The sequence below is a fragment of the Oncorhynchus mykiss genome, chromosome 9 (genome assembly GCF_013265735.2).
Source record: "Oncorhynchus mykiss isolate Arlee chromosome 9, USDA_OmykA_1.1, whole genome shotgun sequence".
In the NCBI taxonomy this organism is placed as follows: Eukaryota; Metazoa; Chordata; class Actinopteri; order Salmoniformes; family Salmonidae; genus Oncorhynchus; species Oncorhynchus mykiss.
In genome coordinates, this window is record NC_048573.1 from 58,878,783 (window position 1) to 58,906,297 (window position 27,515).

The 27,515-nt window shown below is 43.6% G+C and overlaps 1 protein-coding gene across 1 annotated transcript; it reads right to left on the reverse strand.

Annotated features, from left to right (window-relative positions):
- Positions 1–766: 766 nt before the first annotated feature.
- LOC110532501 (opsin-5) lies at positions 767–27,515 on the reverse strand. Its single transcript, XM_021616462.2, has 6 exons — positions 27,024–27,515; positions 5,320–5,407; positions 4,864–5,026; positions 4,070–4,197; positions 3,568–3,902; positions 767–3,344 (listed from the first exon to the last, which is right to left on the reverse strand). Exons 2-6 carry the CDS (start codon positions 5,405–5,407, stop codon positions 2,859–2,861), a joined length of 1,200 nt encoding a protein of 399 aa, XP_021472137.1. The 5' UTR covers positions 27,024–27,515; the 3' UTR covers positions 767–2,858.

A 27,515-nucleotide genomic window follows, 5' to 3' on the forward strand; every position in this document is an offset into this window, starting at 1 on the left:
CCAGCTGGGGGCACTGTTACTCTCTTGCCTCGGTAAATCCTAGACTTTCTTTTTCCTGTCGCTTATAAATGATACCTCTTTAGTAATGTTTTGTGCTCTCGTCTGGGCCGTAGAAACTGTATTGTTTCTTAATTTGACTTCATTGAAATACATCTCCCTCTACTACTATTTCAGTAACTTAAAAGCACATGAAATAGCATGAATGACTCACTGAGGTACTCAAATAAGCCCCTAAAAAAAATATTATCTGAAGAAGTCCAAGCCACCCGTCAAGTGAGCAGGACAAACCTTACTACTGACATACTAATTATATAACTGACATTTGTATAAATACAAGGCGAAATGGAATTACTCATTTACACGCACACAAACACACACACCAACTCCAGCGTACACACACACACCACACACCAGAGCAGAAATGCCCCCCAGTATCTTCTGAGGCGTGGACAGCAGGCTGAGAAATAAACACGCCAAAATAAATTTGCATTGTGCGCTGACTGTGTGCCATGAGCAGTCAGAAGCTCTGGAACAGCTGGTGTAGCAAGAGGATCCAAACCCCATGACCCACTATAATCACTTGAGGGTTTCATCAGAGGGAGAGTGTAGAGAGGGGGATAATAAAGGGAGATGGGAGGAAAAAGAAAGAGCAGTTGAGAGGGAGTGAACAGTGATGAGGGAAGGGAGTGAAAGGGATGAACGTCTTGAATGGTTCACTGCAGTTCATTTTGAAACAAATGGTAAATAGCCAGATTAATCAGCTTGTATTTAATGAGTAGCAAGGTATCTTACAAAGACAGCGTGACTGTCTGTTTTGCATGTTTTTAATTTCCACTACGTTTAATACTTTTTACTGTACTAATGTAAGAATTGTAACAGTGGGGAAGCTTGTCCAGTATGTACGCATGACAAAAAATGACCTAATCAGATGTTGAGCTTCACTGCATGTTAGAGTTACATCTGTTTGTTATGTAACTGCTTTCACTGTGAACCACTCATTATTATTTAGTCTGTCAGCTTTGATAAAGTCAGTGGGGTTGTTGTAGGCCTTAAGAAACACAACTATGCGGGGCACTCATATAGAATTACCACTTTTCGTACAAAATGCAAATTCCTGTTCACTCTGATTCATCTCAGATCAAACAAGTGGAAAAATGAGGTGACTGCAGCCGAGATGTCATGTCCTGCACACCATCACCGCAACCCCTTTTTGAGAGAATGGAGATTTCTGACTGATTAGCTAGATTGACTCTGCTCATAAAATACTCCACACAAAACGCTGTATGCCAACACACAGTCAAACCACCTGCCAGAATAATTTGTTTTATGTTGATTTAATTTTAGGATTCACAGACTTTCCCCTTCCCAAAAAATATATATATTATCTGCATTTAGCAGGCATATGTTGGAAATTCTATCAAAAGGAACATATTTTGAAAGTTGTGAATTGAGGTTCCATAGCAATACTTTTCCACCTATCCTTGATGTTGTGCCAGAATTACTTGAGTTGCATCACAACTGCCTTTGTAATATTGGAATTATCTGAAACAGAAGTTCTCAGAGATTCTGTTGGTTCCGCTCTTTGGATCTGCTCAACAGATAATGCCAAAGGCAATTAAGGTCACCAAAGGTCATCAACCTGGAACCATGCTAACAGGCAAATGAAATATTCAGTCACAGTTTGTTGCGTCCAACTGTCCATTGTCCACTGTTGTTGAAACAGGTTTGTAGTTCTGAATGACACAGATACTAATATGACCTTAAAAGCAGAGACGATGGTTTACCTAATGTCATTACAGACTTCTGAAATACTGCAAATCATGAGGTTCTTTTACCTGACCCATGGCATCCAGAGTGTCTGAACCTACTGACGCATTAGAACAAAAGGTATGCCAGTTTTGATTTACAATTTTGAAACATGAGTTACATTTCAAACAATTATAACCAAGCACCAGACTGGTTGTTTCAACGTTTTGTAATAAAATTTGATAATTACAGCAACTTCCTCAAACATTTGTTTCACAGTTACAATAAGGTCATAATGATACTATAGATATGCTCTCTTATTACAAATACACGTCAAGGTCTACAGCACAGCAACACAATGGTCTGAAGGGAAACCAGGGCTACTTTACAGCCCAATTCTATCAGCAATGTATTGGAAATATGTCAGGAAATATTCAGCCAAGGTCTCTCTCTTCACCGGCACAGTATAACCAGATGAGTTGATGATGATTAGCTTTAATATGTTCATATCGCCCCCGCTACACAGATGTGAACATTGCATCATGTGTGGGATCATTGGGCACCTATTTTCATTAGTTCTGTCTCCTTGCCACATAATTTTCCTGGATAAATCCACTGCACTTAATAATAATAATAATAAATGTTGTCTTTTATAAATATATTTAAATAGTTCAGTTAACACTTTTGTGTTTTGTCATCTTGTACAATTTAATATTCTTGGTTGTTTGGGTTGACCAAATCAAATCAAATCGTATTTGTCACATACACATGGTTAGCAGATGTTGATGCGAGTGTAGCGAAATGCTTGTGCGACCAACTTGTAAGACATTGGACTCTAGCAATATTATCTTGTTTGCTGTGGTAAGAATGAGTGCAACAGCTGCTGAGGTACATACAGATGTCAGAAAATAATGATGAGTTAAGATGGGCCCATCATCTCACTGACACAGATACTGTCATGTTGGCTTGTGTGCCAGATTGCAACATGTGATTCAACCAATACTTTTTGCCATTTTACTGTCAGTCTCTCCCTTCCTGGCCATCTCTTTCCACCTGGCAATCTCGCCATCCCTGTCTGAACGATTAGGGTAGGATGCAGTTCTGATGCAACACTAGAGGAAATCAGCCTGCAGATTGGCAGAGAGTTGACTGACAGTCACCTCGCCGTAGGTGGAGCCGGTCAGTATGCAGGCACTCCTCTGGGACGTGGTTCCTGTTTGGCAAGGAGCTCCATCCTCAGCACAGTGCAGACAAGCCACGGGGCTCTCTGGCTGTCCGTATGAGATGCTCATTTCCTTGTTGTTTCTCTGGGATGGTTGTGATATGGATCCAAAGGGGTCTTTCTGTTCAGGCCGGGGGCTGCCCCTGCAGATCCTATTGCGGAATGTGGACGTGTCTCGGCAAAGACACTTGCGGAAGTTGGGTTTGCACAGCAGGTAGACCATAGGGTTATAGATGGTGGACGATTTGGCAAAGATGGCCGCCAAGGCGAATGCAGCAGGAGGCACGATGGTGGCATCACCAAATGCCGCCCACATGGCCACTATGGCGTAAGGGCTCCATGCACCAAGGAAACCGATGCATACTGCTACCGACAACTGTTCAGAAACACACATAATTAAAAACATTTCTGCATATATAAATAGGCATAAACATTAAATGAATGTTCAATATTACTTTACTTAAAGTCTGCCGGTATAATGCATTATAACTTTGCCACAGAACCTGCAAACTATACTCGTCTATCCACACATAGAATTGCATAATCCCTGAACTGTTGTTGTTGTGAACTGGACTGATGACACAGGGATACCCTCTGACCTTGACAATGAGGCTGTGTGCATTGGTGGTTTTGGTTTGGGATGACACATGCTGCTGGACGGCCCGGCGAGAGCCGCGCACCGTCAGCAGGATGAAGGTGTAGGAGAGGAAAATGATGGTGCAGGGCAGAGCGTAGCAGAAAAGGAACAGGCAGACGATGTAGGACAGGGCTGACAGCTGGTGGTTGGGCGCGTGCCAGTCAATGCAACAGGCAGTGCCATAAGGCTCGGGCCCGTAGTGTCCCCACTGTGTCAGGGGACTGATGGCGAACACAGAGGCGTAACACCACACAGCCACCACCAGGACGCAGGCATGGGACGAGGAGAACTTGTTACCTGGGGATGGAAAATGGGACAAAGGGGGAAAAGGAAGGCAGAGAAATGTGCATTTTGACATAAGATAAGATTGTGCTTTATTCATCTCTAAAGGGCAAATTAGTTAGCATCCGTTTTAACAGACTATTTCACCATCTCAGAGATTAACGCATTGACATCTAACTCACCATAGTTAGGGAAGCTGACTTTGAGGCAACAGATGGAGGAGAGAGCTGTGAGGTTGGTCAGGCTGCACAGACCAAACAGAACTCCACACATAGCATAGAACTGACAGGTGATCTCATCAAACAACCACCTACACAGTGGAGAGAGATGAGAGTTAGGCAGTATAAAATGTTATATTCCTTCATTATCATAACTCAGAATAACAGTGAGAGAGAGATGAGTTAGGCATTATAAAATGTTATATTCCTTCATTATTATAACTCAGAATAACAGTGAGAGAGAGATGAGTTAGGCATTATAAAATGTTATATTCCTTCATTATCATAACTCAGAATAACAGTGAGAGAGATGAGTTAGGCATTATAAAATGTTATATTCCTTCATTATCATAACTCAGAATAACAGTGAGAGAGAGATGAGTTAGGCATTATAAAATGTTATATTCCTTCATTATCATAACTCAGAATAACACAGAGAGAGATGAGAGTTAGGCATTATAAAATGTTATATTCCTTCATTATTATAACTCAGAATAACACAGAGAGAGATGAGAGTTAGGCATTATAAAATGTTATATTCCTTCATTATTATAACTCAGAATAACACAGAGAGAGATGAGAGTTAGGCATTATAAAATGTTATATTCCTTCATTATCATAACTCAGAATAACAGTGAGAGAGAGATGAGTTAGGCATTATAAAATGTTATATTCCTTCAATATCATAACTCAGAATAACACAGAGAGAGATGAGAGTTAGGCATTATAAAATGTTATATTCCTTCATTAGGACGAACTTGTGAGCGAATGCAGAGGGAATGGCCAGAGGGAATAAAGACAGGGTCATCCCAAGGTCGCTGATGGACAGGTTAATGATGAAGAACTCGGCCGGCTTCAAGGACAAGCGCTTACGATACGCAACAAGCATCAAGATGCCATTCCCCAGGAGAGACAGAACACCTACAAGAGAAAGAGAATGAAATATGATAAAATTAAAAAGAGAGAAGGACAACTGAAGACATAGATGAAGAATTATGAATGTGAAAATCGGAGGGTATACATCCAGGCATAAAAGCATATCCAGTACTCTGTGAATGGATTGATTGTATATGCCTTTTCTCTTAATTTGAGCTGCATGTGGCTGTGACTGGATGACTAGCTAGTTGGAATTGAATTGACTAAAATGTGAGAATTTGTTGTGAATGGATAAACAGTGAGTAAATATGACCTCTTGTCAGTGAATATGAACTCACAGAATATGCTGTAGAGTGTGCCCATGAGGAAGTCAAGCTCCTTTGAGATTGTGGAGACAAACAGGGCTGTGTCTGAAGCATTTCCCATCTGGAGAAAGAGAGAGAAGGAGTGGAGGAGGGTGGACAGAAGGGAGTGTAGCTGTTAGTCAGAGAACAGTAGCACAGTTAATTGACAATTATGTCATTACGTAATGTTTGCTAGCGTTAATTACAGCCACAAGTTCTCTTTGAATCAACTAATTTAATAATCAGTGAATGTGTGAGGAGGGAAAACATCAGAGAGTGGACAAAAAGATCATGAAGGTGAGCAACAACAAAGGATTCGCTACACTATTTTTGTTGTTCCATCTGGTCTACATTTATCTGCTTTGGATAAATATCAGAATTGGAAATGTTTAAAGGCCCAATGCAGCCTTTTTACTATATATATCAAATCATTTCTGGGTAGCAATTAATTACTTTACTGTGAAAGATTTCTGTTAAAATGGGTAAACACTATTTCTGAAGCAAGAATTTTGCTAGGACTGTTTGGGAGTGGTTTTAGTGGGGAGGGGAAAACTAGCTGTTATTGGAGGTTTGGAATGCTCTTTGTTATTGGTCTATAAAAAATGTACCGCATGGTGATGTCAACAAGGAAAGCCAAAACTCCTGCCCATGCAAACCTGCTGATTTGATGGTCCTTAGTTGCTGGTTGAAAATACAATCTACAATCAGGAAATAACACTGATCAAAATTGTTCACAATTGTACAGTGTTAGTTTCATCAGCTGTTGTACAATGTGATATAAAACACAGGAAAAAAAACAACTTTGACTGCACTGGGCCTTGAAATGAATTGAAACAACAACTGGGTTGAGCACTGAACCAAGCCTTTTGTTAAGAGTTCGAATGTGTGCGCTTCAGCCAGTAGCTGTTGATTTCCATGTGGAGTATGTTGGGGTAGATGTGTTAAGGGGACTGTACAGTCTTGGCCAAAAGTTGTGAGAATGACACAAATATTAATTTTCACAAAGTCTACTACCTCAGTTTGTATGATGGCAATTAGCATATACTCCAGAATGTTATGAAGAGTGTTCAAATTAATTGCAAAGTCTCTCTTTGCCATGCAAATGAACTGAATCCCCCCCAAATATTTCCACTGCATTTCAGCCCTGCCATAAAAGGACCAGCTGACATCAAGTCAGTGATTCTCTCGTTAACACAGGTGTGAGTGTTGATGAGGACAAGGCTGGAGATCACTCGATCATGCTGATTGAGTTCGAATAACAGACTGGAAGCTTCAAAAGGAGGGTGGTGCTTGGAATCATTGTTCTTCCTCTGTCAACCACGTTACCTGCAAGGAAATGAGTGCTGTCATCATTGCTTTGCACAAAAAGGGCTTCACAGGCAAGGATATTGCTGCCAGTAAGATTGTATCTAAATCAACAATTTATCGGATCATCAAGAACTTCAAGGAGAGCAGTTCAATTGTTGTGAAGAAGGCTTCAGGGCACCCAAGAAAGTCCAGGAAGCGCCAGGACCGTCTTCTAAAGCTGCGGGATCGGGGAACCACCAGTACAGAGCTTGCACAGGGATGGCAGCAGGCAGGTGTGAGTGCATCTGCACGCACAGTGAGGCAAAGACTTTTGGAGGATGGCTTGTTGTCAAGAAGGGCAGCAAAGAAGCCACTTCTCTCCAGAAAAAACAGCAGGGACAGACTGATATTCTGCAAAATGTACAGGGATTGGACTGCTGAGGACTGGGGTAAAGTCATTTTCTCTGATGAATCCCCATTCCGATGGTTTGGGGCATCCGGAAAAAAGCTTGTCCGGTGAGCGCTACTATCAGTCCTGTGTCATGACAACAGTAAAGCGTCCTGAGACCATTCATGTGTGGGGTTGCTTCTCAGCCAAGGGAGTGGGCACACATTTAGCCTAAGAACACAGCCATGAATAAAGAATGGTACCAACACATCCTCCGAGAGCAACTTCTCCCAACCATCTAGGAACAGTTTGGTGACGAACAATGCCTTTTCCAGCATGATGGCGCACCTTGCCATAAGGCAAAAGTGATAACTAAATGGCTCGGGAACAAAACATCGATATTTTGGGTCCATGGCCAGGAAACTCCCCAGACCTTAATCCCATTGAGAACTTGTGGTCAATCCTCAAGAGGCGGATGGACAAACAAAAACCCACAAATTCTGACAAACTCCAAGCATTGATTATGCAAGAATGGGCTGCCATCAGTCAGGATGTGGCCCAGAAGTTAATTGACAGCATGCCAGGGCGGATTGCAGAGGTCTTGAAAAAGAAGGGTCAGCACTGCAAATATTGACTCTTTGCATCAACTTCATGTAATTGTCAATAAAAGCCTTTGACACTTATGAAATGCTTGTAATTATGCTTCAGTATTCCATAGTAACATCTGACAAAAATATCTAAAGACACTGAGGCAGCGAATATTTGTGTCATTCTCAAAACTGTATATCAGAGTAATCAGAGACACATGTTCCATACAGACCACAAAGCCCCTGGAGCACCACTGTGTTCTGAGTGGGCCTCCCAGTCCTCCAGAGGCTACAATCTCTCTCTAGACCAGTGGTTCCCAAACTGTGGGGGCCCGACGAGTCGGCAGGGAGGGCGCGTGCTCCCCTCCAGAAAACATAGTTTTTTTAAGGAACTGAGTCTGGCTTTCAACTTACTCTTGATAGTTGTAATAGTAGAATGCACAAGATGCAATTTCTAAATTGGGTAGTGCACCATCAGTTTTCCTCGTGTCATGACAGTCATTGTATACCTTAGAGAGCTATTAACTTTTCAGAAATGTCCAGATCAACTAGTCTATTTCAGCTAACGTTTTTTAGTTAGGTTTTTTAGCCCATCGATTTTGTAGTAATGTTCGAGTCACTCAAATATCACATGAATACACATTGGAATTACCTTTAAAACTGCAACATTTTCTCTGCACCACATGCCAAAAATGTGTAAAATTGCAGGAAATAAGCTATTTTCTACATTGTAGAATAATAGTGAAGACATCAAAACTATCATATAACACATATGGAATCATGTAGTAATCAAAACAGTGTTAAACAAATTAAAATATATGTTATATTTGAGATTCTTCAAAGTAGCCACCCTTATCAGCTTTGCACACTCTTGGCATTCATGACAGCTTTGCACACTCTTGGCATTCCCTCAACCAGCTTCATGAGGTAGTCACCTGGAATGCATTTCAATTAACAAGTTGTTAAAAGTTAATTTGTGGAATTTCTTTCCTTCTTAACGCATTTGAGCCAATCAGTTGTGTTGTGACAAGGCTGGGGTGGTATACAGAAGATAGCCCTATTTGGTAAAAGACCAAGTCCATATTATGGCAAGAACAGCTCAAAGAGAAAACAAGAGTCCATCATTACTTGAAGACATGAAGGTCAAGGCCTCCCGAGTGGTTCAGTGGTCTAAGGCACTGCATCGCAGTGCTAGCTGTTCCACTAGAGATCCTGGTCCACTAGAGATCCAGGCTCTGTCGCAGCCAGCCGAGACCGGGAGACCCATGGGGCAGTGCACAATTGCCCCAGCATCGTCCGAGTTATGGGAGGGTTTGGCTGGCAGGGATGTCCCATCGCGCTCTAGCTACTCCTGTGGCGGGCTGGGCGCAATGCACACTGACACGGTCGCCAGGTGTACAGTGTTTCCTCTGACACATTGATGCGGCTGGCTTCTGGGTTAAGTAGGCATTGTGTCAAGAAGCAGAGCGGCTTGGCTGGGTTGTGTTTAAAGGACGCACGGCTCTCGACCCTCGCCTCTCCCGAGTCCGTACGGGAGGTGCAGCTATGGGACAAGACTGTAACTACCATGAAAGGGAGAAAAAATGTATTCATTTTAAAATTAATCAGTCAATCCAGAAAATATCGAGAACTTTGAAAGTTTCTTCAGGTGCAGTCGCAAAAACCATCAAGCGCTATGATGAAACTTGCTCTCATGAGGACTGTCACAGGAAAGGAAGACCCAGAGGCTGCAGAGGATAAGGTCATTTGAGTTAACTGCACCTCAGATTGCAGCCTAAATAAATGCTTCACAGAGTTCAAGTAACAGACACATGTATTAAACTTAATTAGATGTATTAGACATGTAGTAGACGTATTAGATCATACACTGTTTACCAGGGGGCAGGGCTACCGACGTTAAGGCTAATCTGAAGATGGTGCTGGCTAAAGCTAAAACTGGCGAGTGTAGAGAGTATAGATATATTGTTATCCACGTCGGCACCAACGATGTTAGGATGAAACAGTCAGAGGTCACCAAGCGCAACATAGCTTCAGCGTGTAAATCAGCTAGAACTACGTGTTGGCATCAAGTAATTGTCTCTGGCCCCCTCCCAGTTAGGGGGAGTGATGAGCTCTACAGCAGAGTCTCACAACTCAATCGCTGGTTGAAAACTGTTTTCTGCCCCTTCCAAAAGATAGAATTTGTACATAATTGGCCCTCTTTCTGAGACTCACCCACAAATAGGACCAAGCCTGGCCTGTTGAGGAGTGACGGACTCCATCCAAGCTGGAGGGGTGCTCTCATCTTTTCTACCAACATAGACAGGGCTCCTCTAGCTCCACAACGAAATAGGGTGCAGCTGTTAGCCAGCTGTCACTAGAATAGTCAGTGTAGTCAGCTCAGCTTTCCCCATTGAGACCGTGTCTGTGCCTAGACCTAGGTTGGGCAAAACTAAACATGGCGGTGTTCGCCTTCGCAATCTCACTAGAATAAAGACCTCCTCTATTCCTGACATTATTGAAAGAGATTGTGATACCTCACATCTCAAAATAGGGTTACTTAATGTTAGATCCCTCACTTCAAAGGCAGTTATAGTCAATGAACTAATCACTGATCATAATTTTGATGTGAAACATGGCTTAAGCTTGATGAATTTACTGTGTTAAATGAGGCCTCACCTCCTGGTTACACTAGTGACCATATCCCCCATGCATCCCGCAAAGGCGGAGATATTGCTAACATTTACGATAGCAAATTTCAATTTACAAAAAAACCCAGACGTTTTCGTCTTTTGAGCCTCTAGTCATGATATCTATGCAGCCTACTCAATCACTTTTTTTTATAGCTACTGTTTACAGGTTTCCTGGGCCATATACAGCGTTCCTCACTGAGTTCCCTGAATTCCTATCGGACCTTGTAGTCATAGCAGATAATATTCTAATTTTTGGTGACTTTAATATTCACATGGAAAAGTCCACAGACCCACTCAAAAGGCTTTCGGAGCCATCATCGACTCAGTGGGTTTTGTCCAACATGTCTCTGGACCTACTCACTGTCACAGTCATACTCTGGACCTAGTTTTGTCCCATGGAATAAATGTTGTGGGTCTTAATGTTTTTCCTCATAATCCTGGACTATCGGACCACCATTTTATTACGTTTGCAATTGCAACAAATAATCTGCTTAGACCCCAACCAAGGAGCATCAAAAGTCGTGCTATAAATTCACAGACAACACAAAGATTCCTTGATGTCCTTCCAGACTCCCTCTGCCTACCCAAGGACGTCAGAGGACAAAAATCAGTTAACCACCTAACTGAGGAACTCAATTTAACCTTGTGCAATACCCTAGATGCAGTTGCACCCCTAAAAACTACATCTAATAAGTAACTAGCTCCCTGGTATACAGAAAATACCCGAGTTCTGAAGCAAGCTTCCAGAAAATTGGAACGGAAATGGCGCCACACCAAACTGTAAGTCTTCCGACTAGCTTGGAAAGACGGTACCGTGCAGTATCGAAGAGCCCTTACTGCTGCTCGATCATCCTATTTTTCCAACTTAATTGAGGAAAATAAGAACAATCCGAAATTTATTTTTGATACTGTCGCAAAGCTAACTAAAAAGCAGCATTCCCCAAGTGAGGATGGCTTTCACTTCAGCAGTAATACATTCATGAACTTCTTTGAGGAAAAGATCATGATTATTAGAAAGCAAACTACGGACTCTTTAAATCTGCTTATTCCTTCAAAGCTCAGTTGTCCTGAGTCTGCACAACTCTACCAGGACCTAGGATCAAGAGAGACACTCAAGTGTTTTAGTACTACACTGCTCAAAAAAATAAAGGGAACACTTAAACAACACAATGTAACTCCAAGTCAATCACACTTCTGTGAAATCAAACTGTCCACTTAGGAAGCAACACTGATTGACAATAAATTTCACATGCTGTTTATTTTATTTTTTATTTTACCTTTATTTAACCAGGTAGGCAAGTTGAGAACAAGTTCTCATTTACAATTGCGACCTGGCAATTGTGCAAATGGAATAGACAAAAGGTGGAAATTATTGGCATTTAGCAAGACACCCCCAATAAAGGAGTGGTTCTGCAGGTGGGGACCACAGACCACTTCTCAGTTCCTATGCTTCCTGGCTGATGTTTTGGTCACTTTTGAATGCTGGCGGTGCTTTCACTCTAGTGGTAGCACGAGACGGAGTCTACAACCCACACAAGTGGCTCAGGTAGTGCAGCTCATCCAGGATGGCACATCAATGCGAGATGTGGCAAGAAGGTTTGCTGTGTCTGTCCACGTAGTGTCCAGAGCATGGAGGCGCTACCAGGAGACAGGCCAGTACATCAGGAGACGTGGAGGAGGCCGTAGGAGGGCAACAACCCAGCAGCAGGACCGCTACCTCCGCCTTTGTGCAAGGAGGAGCACTGCCAGAGCCCTGCAAAATTATCTCCAGCAGGCCACAAATATGCATGTGTCTGCTCAAACGGTCAGAAACAGACTCCATGAGGGTGGTATGAGGGCCCGACGTCCACAGGTGGGGGTTGTGCTTACAGCCCAGCACCGTGCAGGACGTTTGGCATTTGCCAGAGAACACCAAGATTGGCAAATTCGCCACTGGCGCCCTGTGCTCTTCACAGATGAAAGCAGGTTCAGGAGAACATTCTGCTGCCTGCAACATCCTCCAGCATGACCGGTTTGGCGGTGGGTCAGTCATGGTGTGGGGTGGCATTTCTTTGGGGGGCCGCACAGCCCTCCATGTGCTCGCCAGAGGTAGCCTGACTGCCATTAGGTACCGAGATGAGATCCCCAGACCCCTTGTGAGACCATATGCTGGTGCGGTTGGCCCTGGGTTCCTCCTAATGCAAGACAATGCTAGACCTCATGTGGCTGGAGTGTGTCAGCAGTTCCTGCAAGAGGAAGGCATTGATGCTATGGACTGGACCGCCCGTTCCCCAGACCTGAATCCAATTGAGCACATCTGGGACATCATGTCTCGCTCCATCCACCAACGCCACGTTGCACCACAGACTGTCCAGGAGTTGGCGGATGCTTTAGTCCAGGTCTGGGAGGAGATCCCTCAGGAGACCATCCGCCACCTCATCAGGAGCATGCCCAGGCGTTGTAGGGAGGTCATACAGGCACGTGGAGGCCACACACACTACTGAGCCTCATTTTGACTTGTTTTAAGGACATTACATCAAAGTTGGATCAGCCTGTATTACACTTTCATTTTGAGTGTGACTCCAAATCCAGACCTCCATGGGTTGATAAATTTGATTTCCATTGATAATTTTTGTGTGATTTTGTTGTCAGCATATTCAACTATGTAAAGAAAAATGTATTTAATAAGAATATTTCATTCATTCAGATGTAGGATGTGTTATTTTAGTGTTCCGTTTATTTTTTTGAGCAGTGTATATCACTTGACACAATGATGAAAATAATCATGGCCTCTAAACTTTCAAGCTGCATACTGGACCCTATTCCAACTAAACTACTGAAAGAGCTGCTTCCTGTGCTTGGCCCTCCTATGTTGAAGATAATAAACAGCTCTCTACCACCAGATGTGTACCAAACTCACTAAAAGTGGCAGTAATAAAGCCTCTCTTGAAAAAGCCAAACGTTGACCCAGAAAATATTAAAAGCTATCGGCCTATATCGAATCTTCCATTCCTCTCCAACATTTTAGAAAAGGCTGTTGCGCAGCAACTCACTGCCTTCCTGAAGACAAACAATGTGTACGAAATGCTTCCGTCTGGTTTTAGACCCCATCATAGCACTGAGACTGCACTTGTGAAGGTGGTAAATTACCTTTTAATGGCATCAGACCGAGGCTCTGCATCTGTCCTCGTGCTCCTAGACCTTAGTGTTGCTTTTGATACCATCGATCACCACAATCTTTTGGAGAGATTGGAAACCCAAATTGGTCTACACGGACAAGTTCTGGCCTGATTTAGATCTTATCTGTCGGAAAGATATCAGTTTGTCTCTGTGAATGGTTTGTCCTCTGACAAATCAACTGTAAATTTCGGTGTTCCTCAAGGTTCCGTTTTAGGACCACTATTGTGTTTAATATATATTTTACCTCTTGGGGATGTCATTCGAAAACATAATGTTAACTTTCCCTGCTATGCGGATGACACACCCTCGCTAGAAGCTTGTGTTTCAGACATAAGGAAGTGGGTGGCTGCAAACGTTCTACTTTTAAACTCGGACAAAACAGAGATGCTTGTTCTAGGTCCCAAGAAACAAAGAGATCTTCTGTTGAATCTGACAATTAATCTTGATGGTTGTACAGTCGTCTCAAATAAAACTGTGAAGGACCTCGGCGTTACTCTGGACCCTGATCTCTCTTTTGACGAACATATCAAGACTGTTTCAAGGACAGCTTTTTTCCCATCTACGTAACATTACAAAAATCAGAAAATTTCTGTCCAAAAATGATGCAGAAAAATGTATCCATGCTTTTGTTACTTCTAGGTTAGACTACTGCAATGCTCTACTTTCGGGATACCCGGATAAAGCACTAAATAAACTTCAGTTAGTGCTAAATACGGCTGCTAAAATCCTGACTAGAACCAAAAAATGTGATCATATTACTCCGGTGCTAGCCTCCCTACACTGGCTTCCTGTTAAGGCAAGGGCTGATTTCAAGGATTTACTGCTAACCTACAAAGCATTACATGGGCTGGCTCCTACCTATCTTTCCGATTTGGTCCTGCCGTACATACCTACACGTACACTACGGTCACAAGACGCAGGCCTCCTAGTTGTCCCTAGAATTTCTAAGCATTTTTATGGAATGGTCTGCCTACCCATGTGAGAGACGCAGACTCTGTCTCAACCTTAAAGTCTTTATTGAAGACTCATCTCTTCAGTAGGTCATATGATTGAGTGTAGTCTGGCCCAGGAGTGTGAAGGTGAACGGAAAGGCTCTGGAGCAACGAACCGCCCTTGCTGTCTCTGCCTGGCCGGTTCCCACTGGCCGGTTCCCACTCTCCACTGGGATTCTCTGCCTCTAACCATATTACAAGGGCTGAGTCACTGGCTTACTGGTGCTCTTCCATGCCGTCCCTATGAGGGTTGCGTCATTTGAGTGGGTTGAGTCACTGACGTGGTCTTCCTGTCTGGGTTGGCGCCCTCCCTTGGGTTGTGCCGTGGTGGAGATCTTTGTGGGCTATACTCTGCCTTGTCTCAGGATGGTAAGTTGGTGGTTGAAGATATCCCTCTAGTGGTGTGAGGGCTGTGCTTTGGCAAAGTGGGTGGTGTTATATCCTGCCTGTTTGGCCCTGTCCGGGGGTATCATTGGATGGGGCCACAGTGTCTCCTGACCCCTCCTGTCTCAGCCTCCAGTATTTATGCTGCAGTAGTTTGTGTCGGGGGGCTAGGTTCAGTCTGTTATATCTGGAGTATTTTTCCTGTCTTATCCGGTGTCCTGTGTGAATTTAAGTATGCTCTCTCTAATTCTCTCTTTCCTTCTTTCTTTCTTTCTCTCTCTCGGAGGACCTGAGCCCTAGGACCATGCCTCATTATGGCATAATGACCCCTTGCTGTCCCCAGTCCACCTGGCCGTGCTGCTCCTGCAGTTTCAACTGTTCTGCCTATAGCTATGGAACCCTGTTCTGCCTTCTGGCTATGGAACCCTGACCTGTTCACCGGACGTGCTACCTGTCCCAGACCTGCTGTTTTCAACTCTCTAGAGACAGCAGGAGCGGTAGAGATACTCTCAATGATCGGCTATGAAAAGCCAACTGACATTTACTCCTGAGGTGCTGACTTGTTGCACCCTCGATAACTACTGTGATTATTATTATTTGACCATGCTGGTCATTTATGAACATTTGAACATCTTGTCCATGTTCTGTTATAATCTCCACCCGGCACAGCTAGAAGAGGACTGGCCACCCCTCATAGCCTGGTTCCTCTCTAGGTTTCTTCCTAGGTTTTGGCCTTTCTAGAGTTTTTCCTAGCCACCTTGCTGTTTGGGGTTTTAGGCTGGGTTTCTGTACAGCACTTTGAGATATCAGCTGATGTAAGAAGGGCAATATAAATACATTTGATTTGATGATGTTGTGAAATTATTGGAATTATTCAAACAAGTAAACGTTATTATTTAGTTACTGCAGTATTGGAGCTTGTCAACAAACCACCCGTAAGTGATTCGTTGAGATCCCAACGACAAAAGATACCATGGCCTTATATAGCAAAGATACACCCCCTTCAGTCTACATGACAAACAACAGGTGTATGGAATGGGTCACAAGGTTAAGATTTGTATGAAAGATACTTATAGTTCACAGCAGACAGTATCTGCTGTAAAACTGTTCTCATTATGTAGAGACCAGGGTATGGCCCCGGAGTCATCTCTCTCTGGTACCTTATAGAACAGAAACATTAACTCATGCTATGGAATGTGGTCTTGTTAGGCTTATCATCCAAAGACATCGTAAATCTTCCGTTTTTTTTCTCAGTTTTAAGCCTCCCAGAGGGCCATCCTCAGGAGAACACACACCGATGAAAGTGTTCTAAGAACCCCCTATTATGTTTCTTAAAACATCCATTTGATGCAATAACAGCATTATAACATAATCTTGTAATTTCTGTTCTGACACACATCTCAACATCAACTGTTCAGAGGAGACTGCATGAGTCAGGCCTTCATGGTCGAATTGCTGCAAAGAAAGCACTACTAAAGGACACCAATAAGAAGAGACTTGCTTGGGCCAAGAAACACAATGGGCATTAGACTGGTGGAAATCTGTCCTTTGGTCTGATTTTTGGTTCCAACCGTCTTTGTGAGACGCAGAGTAGGTGAACGGATGATCTCTGCATGTATGGTTCCCATTGTGAAGCATGGAGAAGGAGGTGTGATGATGTGGAGGTGCTTTGCTGGTGACACTGTCTGTGATTTATTTAGAATTCAAGGCACAATTAACCAGCATGGCTACCACAGCATTTTGCAGCGATACACACTCCCATCTGGTTTGCGTTTAGTGGGACTATCATTTGTGGTGTAAGGGCTATTTGACCAAGAAGGAGAGTGATAGAGTGATCCGTCAGATGACCTGCCCTCCACAATCACCAGACCTCAACCCAATTTTTATTTTTTTATTTTATTTCACCTTTATTTAACTGCGACCTGGCAATTGACATGGTTTGGGATGAGTTGGACCGCAGAGTGAAGGAAAATCAGCCAACAAGTTCTCAACATATGTGGGAACTCTTTCAAACTGTTGGAAAAGCATTCCAGATGAAACTGATTGAGAGAATGAAAAGAGTGTGCAAAGCTGTCATCAAGGCAAAGGATGGCTACTTTGAAGAATCTAAAGTTTAAAATATATTTTGATTTGTTTAACACTTTTTTGGTTACTACAGGGTCAGAAGTTTACATACTCTCAATTAGTATTTGGTAGCATTGCCTTAAAATTGTTTAACTTTGGTGAAACGTTTCGGTAGCCTTCCACAAGCTTCCTACAATAAATTGGATGAATTTTGGCCCATTCCTCGTGACAGAGCTGGTGTAACTGAGTCAGGTTTGTAGGCCTCCTTGCATGCACACTCCTTGCACGCTATTTCAGTTCTGCCAACAAATTTTCTATAGGATTGAGGTCAGGGTTTTGTAATGGCCACTCCAATACCTTGACTTTGTTGTCGTTAAGCCATTTAACGTTAAGCCAAGTATTCTTGGGGTCATTGTCCACTTGGAAGACCCATTGACGACCAAGCTATAACTTCCTGACTGATGTCTTGAGATGTTGCCTCATTAGATCCACATAATTTTCCTATTTCATGATGCCATCTATTTTGTGAAATGCACCAGTCCCTCCTGCAGCAAAGCACCCACACTACATGATGCTGCCACCCCAGTGATTCATGGTTGGGATGGTGTTCTTCGGCTTGCAAGCGTCCCCCTTTCTCCTCCAAACATAATGATGGTCGTTATGGCCAAACAGTTCTATTTTTGTTTCATCAGACCAGAGAACATTTCTCCATAAAGTACGATCTTTGTCTCCATGAGCAGTTGCAAACCGTAGTCTGGCTTTTTTTGGCGGTTTTGGAGCAGTGGCTTCTTCCTTGCTGAGTGGCCTTTCAGGTTATGTCGATATAGGACTAGTTTTACTGTGGATATAGATACTTTTGTACCTGTTTCCTCCAGCATCTTTACAAGGTCCTTTGATGTTGTTCTGGGACATATTTGCACTTCCTCTCTAGGAGACAAAATGCATCTCCATCCTGAGCGGTATGACAGCTGCGTGGTCCCATGGTGTTTATACTTGCATACTATTGTTTGTACAGATAAATGTGGTACCTTCAGGTGTTTGGAAATTGCTCCCAAGGATGAATCAGACTTGTGGAGGTCTACAATTATTTTTCTCAGGTCTTGGCTGATTTCTTTTGATTTTCCCATGATTTCACGCAAAGAGGCACTGAGTTTGAAGGTAGGCCTTCAAATACATCCACAGATAGACCTCCAATTGACTCAAATGATGTCAATTTGCCTATCAGCTTCTAAAGCCATGACATCATTTTCTGGAATTTTCCAAGCTGTTTAAAGACAAAGTCAACTTAGTGTATGTAAACTTCTGACCCACTGGAATTGTGATACAGTGAAATAATCTGTTAACAATTGTGTGAAAAATGACTTGTGTCATGCACAAACTAGATGTCCTAACCGACTTGCCAAAACTACAGTTTGTTAACAAGAAGTTTGTGGATAGTTGAAAAACGAGTTTTAATGACTCCAACCTAAGTGTATGTAAACTTCCGATTTCAACTGTACATATGAAATGAGTAAAACAGTATGTAAACATTATTAAGGTGACCAGTGTTCCATTATTAAAGTGACCAGTGATGTTATGTCTATGTACGTAGGGCAGCAGCCTCTGAGGTGCAGGGTTGAGTAACCGGGTTCTAGCTGCCTAGTGACAGTGACTAAGTTCAGGGCAGGGTACTGGGTGGATACCAGCTAGTAATGGCTATTTAACAGTCTTATGGCCTTGAGATAGAAGCTGTTTTTTTGTCTCTTGGTCCTAGCTGTGATGCACCTGTACTGACCTCGCCTTCTGGATGATAGCAGGGTGAACAGGTCAAACTTCCTGTGACATTGGGTGCTATACGTGTCCTGGGGGGGCAGGCAGTGTGTCCCCGCTGATGTGTTGGGCTGACTGCACCACCCTCTGGAGAGCCCTGCGGTTGCGGGTGATGCAGTTGCTGTACCAGGCGGTGATACAGCCTGACAGGATGCTCTCAATGATGCGTCTATAAATGTTTGTGAGGGTCTTAGGGGCCAAGCCTCATTTCTTCAGCCTTCTGAGGTTGAAGAGGCACTATTGCGCCTTCTTCACCACACTGTCTGTGTGGGTGGACCATTTCAGAATGTCAGTGATGTGTACGTTGAGGAACTTGAAGCTTTTCACCTTCTTCACTGTGGCCCCATCAATGTGGATGGGGGCGTGCTCCCTCTGCTGTCTTCCTCCAGCATACCTCCTTATTGGTTTGAGGTTATGTAGGTACCAAGCATCGCTCCTTAGAGGTTTGAGGTTATGTAGGTTACCAAACATCCCGCCTTATGGGCTTGAGGTTATGTAGGTTACCAAGCATCCCTCCTTATGGGTTTGAGGTTATGTAGGTTATCAAGCATCCCTCCTTATGGGTTTGATGTCATGTAGGTTAACCAAGCATCCCTCCTTATGGGTTTGAGGTTATGTAGGTTACCAAGCATCCCTCCTTATGGGCTTGAGGTTATGTAGGTAACCAAGCATCCCTCCTTATGGGCTTGAGGTTATGTAGGTTACCAAGCATCCCTCCTTATGGGTTTGAGGTTATGTAAGTTACCAAGTGTGCTTACTTTTCTAGGGCATATATAGTAACTGAACTTGAATAAAGGATAGGATAAGTTTATTGCCTATCAGATTATTAACTATCTATAAAGAACTGACCCGGTTATAAGCTATTTATAACCCCTTTATAAAGTACACCCTAATATGAAGTGCTACGTTCCCAGTCTGACAGACAGCAGAGTCAATAGGGAACTGTGTTAAAAATAAACCTTTAGGTCACCTTTCAATCGTATAGGGAGCGTCCTTGAACGTGTTGCCATGCTCCAATCAGTATTTTAATATCTTACACAGCAAGACATAATTACGTCACCACAACTCTAGGAAATGCTTCTAATGTATTACAACATCGGTGCCGTATAAGGAAGGCTATAATAACATAGTGATTCTCAGAAATTGAGTCTGGTAGGAGGAACACTACACAACTCATTACTCAGTACATTTCCCCTTGACCTGAATATCAATTTCCAATAGACTGACATTATGTTCCACAGGATTGCATAACAACCCTATGAGATATGTTCAGGTACATGTAGGCTATAATGTTACGCGGATGCTTGACAGACCATTAGCAAATGGGTTGGTTGTCTGAATTTGCTGGTCGTGTCATGACAACGCATGGAACTGTGTATGTTTAATGTATCAGTCATATTTCACCTTTATGAATTTGTGGGTGAAAAATGTGAATATAAACAAACATGTTTAGTCATACCTACCTATATCTTTAATTTCATCTCAAGTCAGTTTAGTGTTTATCTAGTGACTCACTTGGGTACTTGAGCCAGGGGTAAATTAAACCATGTGTGCCATAACTATTAACCATCACAAGAAGGTTTTCTTTATTTAAACCACACCAAGCACCAAGATCATTGAGTTCACATCATTGGCCTACTTATAACATTCAAATGTTACATACAACGGAGACTGAGGGTGTTCTTTCAAAGACAGAGACAGCCAGGCTTTGCTACTCTAACAAAGACACCAATAAGAACTCCATCATGATGCTACTTCAAAAAGACCCTCTCACTCACGTCTCATCCCAGGCGCCGTCTGACATGAATATTTCATCTCTTGTTTTTTTTTTAAATTTAAGGCCAACAACCAAAACCTCTCGGTCCTTTTTTAACATGTTGAATAATTAGTAGATTGGAAAGCTTCATTACAGACCAATGTGACGTGTGTCATCCCTTTCAAAACTCATAGCAGCAATACAGAAATACCAATAGATATTTGGCAGCGATTACTGCTATGAGTCTTTCTGGGTGAGTCTCTAAGAGCTTGCACACTTGAATTGTACAATATTTGCACATTATTCTTTAAAAAATGATTCAAGCTCTGTCAAGTTGGTTGGTGGTTATTGCTACGTTCTATATTTAATTACCAATAAATGTGCAAAGATTTTGAAAAACATTTTTTCATTATGGGGTATTGTGTGTAGATGGGTGATAAAAAAAAGATTTCATCCATTTAGAATTCAGGCTGTAACACAACAAAATGTGGAATAAGTCAAGGGGTCTGAATACTTTCTCAAATCAAATCAAATTTTATTAGGCACATGCGCCGAATACAACAGGTGTAGACTGTACAGTGAAATGCTTACTTACAAGCCCCTAACCAACAATGCAGTTGAAAAAATACGAATAAGAGCAAGAAATAAAAGTAACATTTTGTTAAAGAGAAGCAGTAAAATTACAATAGCTAGACTATATACAGGGGTACAGGTACAGAGCCAATGTGCGGGGGCACTGGTCAGTCGAGGTAATTGAGGTAATATATACATGTAGATAGAGTTATGGCTATGCATAGATAATAACAGCGAGTAGCAGCGGTGTAAAAGAGAGAGGGGGTGTGGGGGGGGGGGGGGGGGCAATGCAAATAGTCTGGGTAGCCATTTGATTAGATGTTCAGGAGTCTTATGAATTGGGGGTAGAAGCTGTTTAGAAGCATCTTGGACCTAGACTTTGCGCTACGGTACCGCTTGCAGTGCAGTAGCAGAGAGGACAGTCTATGACTAGGGTGGCTGGGGTCTTTTTAGGGCATTCCTCTGACACCGCCTTCTATATAGGTCCTGGATGGCAGGAAGCTTGGGCCCAGTGATGTACTGGGCCGTACGCACCACCCTCTGTAGTGCCTTGCGGTCAGAGGCCAAGCAGTTTCCATACCAGGCAGTGATGCAACCAGTCAGGAGGCTCTCGATGGAGCAGCTGTATAAATCCTTTTGAGGATCTGAGGACCCATGCCATAATCTCTTCAGTCTCCTGAGGGGGAATAGGCTTTGTTGTGCCCTCTTCACAACTGTCTTGGTGTGATTGGACCATGTTAGTATGTTGGTAATGTGGACACCAAGGAACTTGAAGCACTCAACCTGCTCCACTGCAGCCCCATCGATGAGAATGGGGGCGTGCTTGGTCCTCATTTTCCTCCTTTTCCTGTAGTCCACAATCATCTCCTTTGTCTTGATCATGTTGAGGGAGAGGTTGACGTTCTGGCACCACACAGCCAGGTCTCTGACCTCCTCCCTATAGGCTGTCTCGTCGTTGTCTGTGATCAGGCCTACTACTGTTGTGTCATCGGCAAACTTAATGATGGTGTTGGAGTCGTGCCTGGCTGTGCAGTCATGAGTGAACAGGGAGTACAGGAGGGAACAGAGCACGCACCCCTGAGGGGCGCCTGTGTTGAGGATCACCGTGGCGGATATGTTGTTGCCTACCCTTACTACCTGGGGGCGGCCCGTCAGGAAGTCCCGGATCCAGTTGCAGAGGGTGTTTAGTCCCAGGGTCCTTAGCTTATTGATGAGTTTTGAGGGCACTATGGTGTTGAATGCTGAGCTGTAGTCAATGAATAGCATTCTCACATAGGTTTTCCTTTTGTCCAGGTGGGAAAGGACAGTGTGGAGTGCAATAGAGATTGCATCATCTGTGGATCTGTTAGGGCGGTATGTAAATTGGAGTGGGTTTAAGGTTTCTGGGATAATGGTGTTGATGTGAGTCATGACCATCCTTTCAAAGCACTTCATGGCTACAGATGTGAGTGCTACTGGTTGGTAGTAATTTAGGCAGGTTACCTTAGTGTTCTTGGGCACAGGGACTACGGTGGTCTGCTTAAAACATGTTGATATTACAGACTCGGACAGGGAGAGGTTGAAAATGTCAGTGAAGACACTTGCCAGATGGTCAGCGCATGCTCGTGGTACACATCCTAGTAATCCGTCTAGCTCTGCGGCCTTGTGAATGTTGACCTGTTTAAAGGTATTACTAACATCGGCTGCGGAGAGTGTGATCACACAGTCGTCCAGAACAGCTGGTGCTCTAATGCCTGTTTCAGTGTTATTTGCCTCGAAGCAAGCATAGAAGTAGAGACCACCCTTGCTGTCTCTGCCTGGCCGGTTCCCCTCTTTCCACTGGGATTCTCTGCCTCTAACCCTATTACAGGGGCTGAGTCACTGGCTTACTAGGGCTCTTTCATACCTTCCCTAGGAGGGGTGCGTCACTTGAGTGGGTTGAGTCACTGATGTGGTCTTCCTGTCTGGGTTGACGCCCCCCCTTGGGTTGTGCCGTGGAGGAGATCTTTGTGGGCTATACTCGGCCTTGTCTCAGGATGGTAAGTTGGTGGTTGAAGATATCCCTCTAGTGGTGTGGGGGCTGTGCTTCCTGTTTGGCCCTGTCCGGGGGTGTCATCGGATGGGGTCACAGTGTCTCCTGACCCCTCCTGTTTCAGCCTCCAGTATTTATGCTGCAGTAGTTTATGTGTCGGGGGGCTAGGGTCAGTTTGTTATATCTGGAGTACTTCTCCTGTCCTATCCGGTGTCCTGTGTGAATTTAAGTATGCTCTCTCTAATTCTCTCTTTCTCTCTTTCTCTCTTTCTTTCTCTCTCTCGGAGGACCTGAGCCCTAGGGCCATGCCTCAGGACTACCTGACATGATGACTCCTTGCTGTCCCCAGTCCACCTGGCCGTGCTGCTGCTACAGATTCAACTGTTCTGCCTGTGATTATTATTATTTGACCATGCTGGTCATTTATGAACATTTGAACATCTTGGCCATTTTCTGTTATAATCTCCACCCGGCACAGCCAGAAGAGGACTGGCCACCCCACATAGCCTGGTTCCTCTCTAGGTTTCTTCCTAGGTTTTGGCCTTTCTAGGGAGTTTTTCCTAGCCACTGTGCTTCTACAGCTGCATTGCTTGCTGTTTGGGGTTTTAGGCTGGGTTTCTGTACAGCACTTTGAGAGATCAGCTGATGAACGAAGGGCTATATAAATACATTTGATTTGATTTGAAGTAGTTTAGCTCGTCTGGTAAGCTTGTGTCACTGGGCAGCTCTTGGCTGTTCTTCCCTTTGTAGTCTGTAACAGTTTGCAAGCTCTGCCACATCCGACGAGCGTCGGAGCCAGTGTAGTATGATTCGATCTTAGTCTTGTATTGACACTTTGCCTGTTTGATGGTTCGTCGGAGGGCATAGCGAAATTTCTTATAAGCTTCCGGGTTAGAGTCCTGCTCCTTGAAAGCGACAGTCACTGTGGGGACGACGTCATCGATTAACTTATTGATGAATCCAATGACTGATGTGGTGTACTCCTCAATGCCATAGGAAGATTCCCAGAACAAATCCAGTCTGTGCTAGCAAAACTGTCCTGTAGCTTAGCATCTGCTTCATCTGACCACTTTTTTATTGACCGAGTCACTGGTGCTTCCTGCTTTAATTTTTACTTTTAAGAAGGAATCAGAAGGCTTGAATTATGGTCAGATTTGCCAAATGGAGGGCAAGGGAGAGCTTTGAACACGTCTCTGTGTGTGGAGTAAAGGTGGTCATGCTGATAAAAATTTGGTAAAACATTTAAGTTTCCCTGCATTAAAGTCCCTGGCTGTTAGGAGTTCGGCCTCTGGATGAGTGTTTTCCTGTTTGCTTATGGTGGAATACAGCTCATTGAGTGCGTTCTTAGTGCCAGCATTGGACTGTGGTGGTATGTAGACAGCTACGAAAAATACAAATGAAAACTCTCTAGGTAGATAGTGTGGTCTACAGCATATCATGAGATACTCTACCTCAGGTGAGCAAATCCTCGAGACTTCTTTAGATATCATGCACCAGCTGTTGTTTACATATATGCATTGTGGGCCCTTGTCTACTGGGCCCTTGTCAAAAGTAGTGCACTATATAGGAAATGGGTTATCATTTTAGACGTTGCCACAGAGCCAGTTTAGACATCCAAACCAAACTTAGATTGGCCTGCACACATATTGAAAATCAATGATTTACAATTGACACACTACTGTGTTGTTTTTCATAATGTATCTATGCCTTCCTGTATCTCCCTATATGTGTCTCTAGTCTCTACCTGTTTGAACACAGCCAGTAATGCTGATAATTGCAGAGACACTGAACCCTGTGATTGAATGGTCACATCTGCCTGCATTTCTCAGTGACTCTCAGACTTTCTCTTTTGCTCTGTGACTGTTGTCTCTAAAACACTTGAGTTTGATTTCCGGAGACGAAGGTCCAGACTCCAGACACTGGGGTCTGATTATGTCTGTCTGATGCTCTCATCTTACTGTTGGCTGGATGTCTGTCAAACGTTCCCTTTTCCCCTTCAGGTAAATTGATTCAGTCTGACGTAAGACTCCACTTTAATGAGAAATGTCGCTCAAACAGTGTGATTGTTTTGACTCAGCAGAGATAACTGGGGAATCAGTGCCTGTTGAAGCATGGTGGTGGCCGTGTACAGTGCAATTTTGGTTGTGAGGCATTCGCCGCATGAATGAGCATGTGAGCGGTGACACGATTATGCTTGCAGAGCATCCATAAAAAAACCTTGCCAAGACCTTCAAACGGTGTCTCCATCTTGGCTGTAGTTATAAACGAGCTACAGCTCAGACGGTAATCATATGATACGGTCCATCTGGATGCCTTTCATTTTGTTTTCACTTGCATTAGAATGGATCATTGCATTTTGGAGGTCAAAGCCAGTTATGATGGTTGGTTTTGAATATGATTGATGGGGTTATTGTTGACTAGAGTGTTGGCTATAGGCCAGCAAATGCTGCGACTGCATGTAGCCTATACTCAGCTGGAAATTGGTGTCTGTCAGCATATGAAAAATATATATGCAGTTACTGTATGTAGTCGCGTTAGTCATAGTCATGAATCTAAATATGACCCGGAGCGTGGGTCAACCCTCTGGTTGCCTAGTATGCATGTGGTGTGATGTCTCTTTTACGTTAGATTATTATAAACACATGATTTGAATGGGCTTTACGATGTAGTAGGGCCTACCTTATCTTATCAGCCATAAAAAAACGGCCTCCTCTTCCTCCTCTCATCTAACAAATGCTCTCCTCCTCATCATCTCAAAAACAGCCTCCTCTCATACCACTGAGTCTCTCAAGCCACTCAGTCATGACTGGGTGCTAGTGCTGGAAAAGTTGTCACAAAGATTGCAATGATATGGTTTCTCCCATGTGGATCTTCACATGCAATTTCAGGTTATTATTCTGCTTGAATCCTTTGCCAGTGGACAGTGGAGAGGTCAGATGTTGGGGGTTCACTGCATCAGTGCCCCACTTATCTTTGGCAATATCACCCATATTGAGGTCCCGAAGAGGTGAGGAGTGGATTTTCTTTCTACCGAGAGGAGAGGTAATGTTTTGTTTTGTAGTCAGGGAGACTGCAGGTGTTATGCAGCATTCACAGTTAGTTATCCACATTCACAGTCAATAAGCGTGTAATGGTTTTATTCATGTTTGTGAGCAGACATTATGTAAGATTGGAGCATGCAACTGTCCATGAAATCTAAAAGCTAGTACTAACATCTGCCATTACGTTTTTCATTTATGAAATATGCAATCTACAAAAGTCCAGCTAGACACAGTCCATTGTTGCCTTGATCTAATCAGTAGAGACCCACAACACAGAACATCTAAATCTACTCCAGATAGTGCTTCAACCTTATTGGATAACATCCAGTTATATTAACTTATGCATGGACACATACAGCACTGCTGACACACTTTTGAATCCTGCTTTTTCAGCCGTTCCCCTGACAACAATATTACATCAGGTGATATGTCACAAACACTTAATTATAGCAGTACCAAACTAACCATTATAAACTGGGTCATTCGAGCCCTGGAGGCTGATTGGCTGAAAGCCGTGATATATGAGACGGGTATGATGCAAAACTACATGTTTACTGTTCTAATTACGTTGGTAACCTGTTTTTAACAGCAATAAGGCACCACAGGGTTTATGGTATATGGCCAATATACCACGGCTAAGGGCTGTATCTAGGCACTCCGCCTCACATCGTGCCTAAGAACAGCCCTGAGCTGTGGTATATTGAACATATACCACACCCCCTCGGGCTTTATTGCTTAAACTATAACATCTTTGAGAGAGCACAAGAAGGTAGACAGACAGACAGACAGACAGACAGACAGATGGAGAGAGCGAGCTGCATCAGCAACAGTGATACCCTGAACCAGCATTGTAATCCTCTAATCCCCAACACTGAACTGACAGTAGACCGACAGGATCCGCCATGCAACCAGCCCCACACCCTGCCTAAAGCCCCACACCATGCAGCCCACACCGTGCCTTTCTATGGAACCTACCTTCCAGGGAGGAGATGTGTGTCCTCAGATAAACTCATGGAGGCCAGGCGGAGAGAAGAGCAGGACAGAGCTCCTACCCGGCTACACGGGAGACACTGGACCCTAGCTAGGTCACTCACACTGCAGAACCCCAACGGTAGCCCTGTTGCCTCTTCCTCGTCTGACACATAAACACTCACAGCGCAAACATCCAGCCAGGAATGCATTAACAGAGACAGGCACACACTCACTCATTCACACATACATACACAGACAGACAGTGCATCTGCCTGCACACATTTCCTTGGAGATGCAGTGGGTCCTCGTAGTGTAGCCAGGAAGAAAAGCCCAGGGTGATGCCAATCCAACCAGAGAACCAGAGAGAGAGAAATCAGAATAACACTGACTGGGAGGCTCTGAGTGTCACGAATGAAACAAAGTACCACCGTCCCCTTACCCCTTTCTCTTTCTCCCCCTTCTCCAAACAACTCTCACTCGCTCGCTCTCCCTTCC

Coding starts and splice junctions, on each gene's coding strand:
- LOC110532501 (XM_021616462.2), bottom strand. CDS start 5,407: ATGGGAAATGCTTCAGACACAGCCCTGTTTGTCTCCACAATCTCAAAG. Junction 4,198..4,863: donor CCCTCTGCATTCGCTCACAA/GTTCGTCCTAAT, acceptor TCCACTGTGTAG/GTGGTTGTTTGATGAGATCA. Junction 3,903..4,069: donor AGTCAGCTTCCCTAACTATG/GTGAGTTAGATG, acceptor TTCCATCCCCAG/GTAACAAGTTCTCCTCGTCC.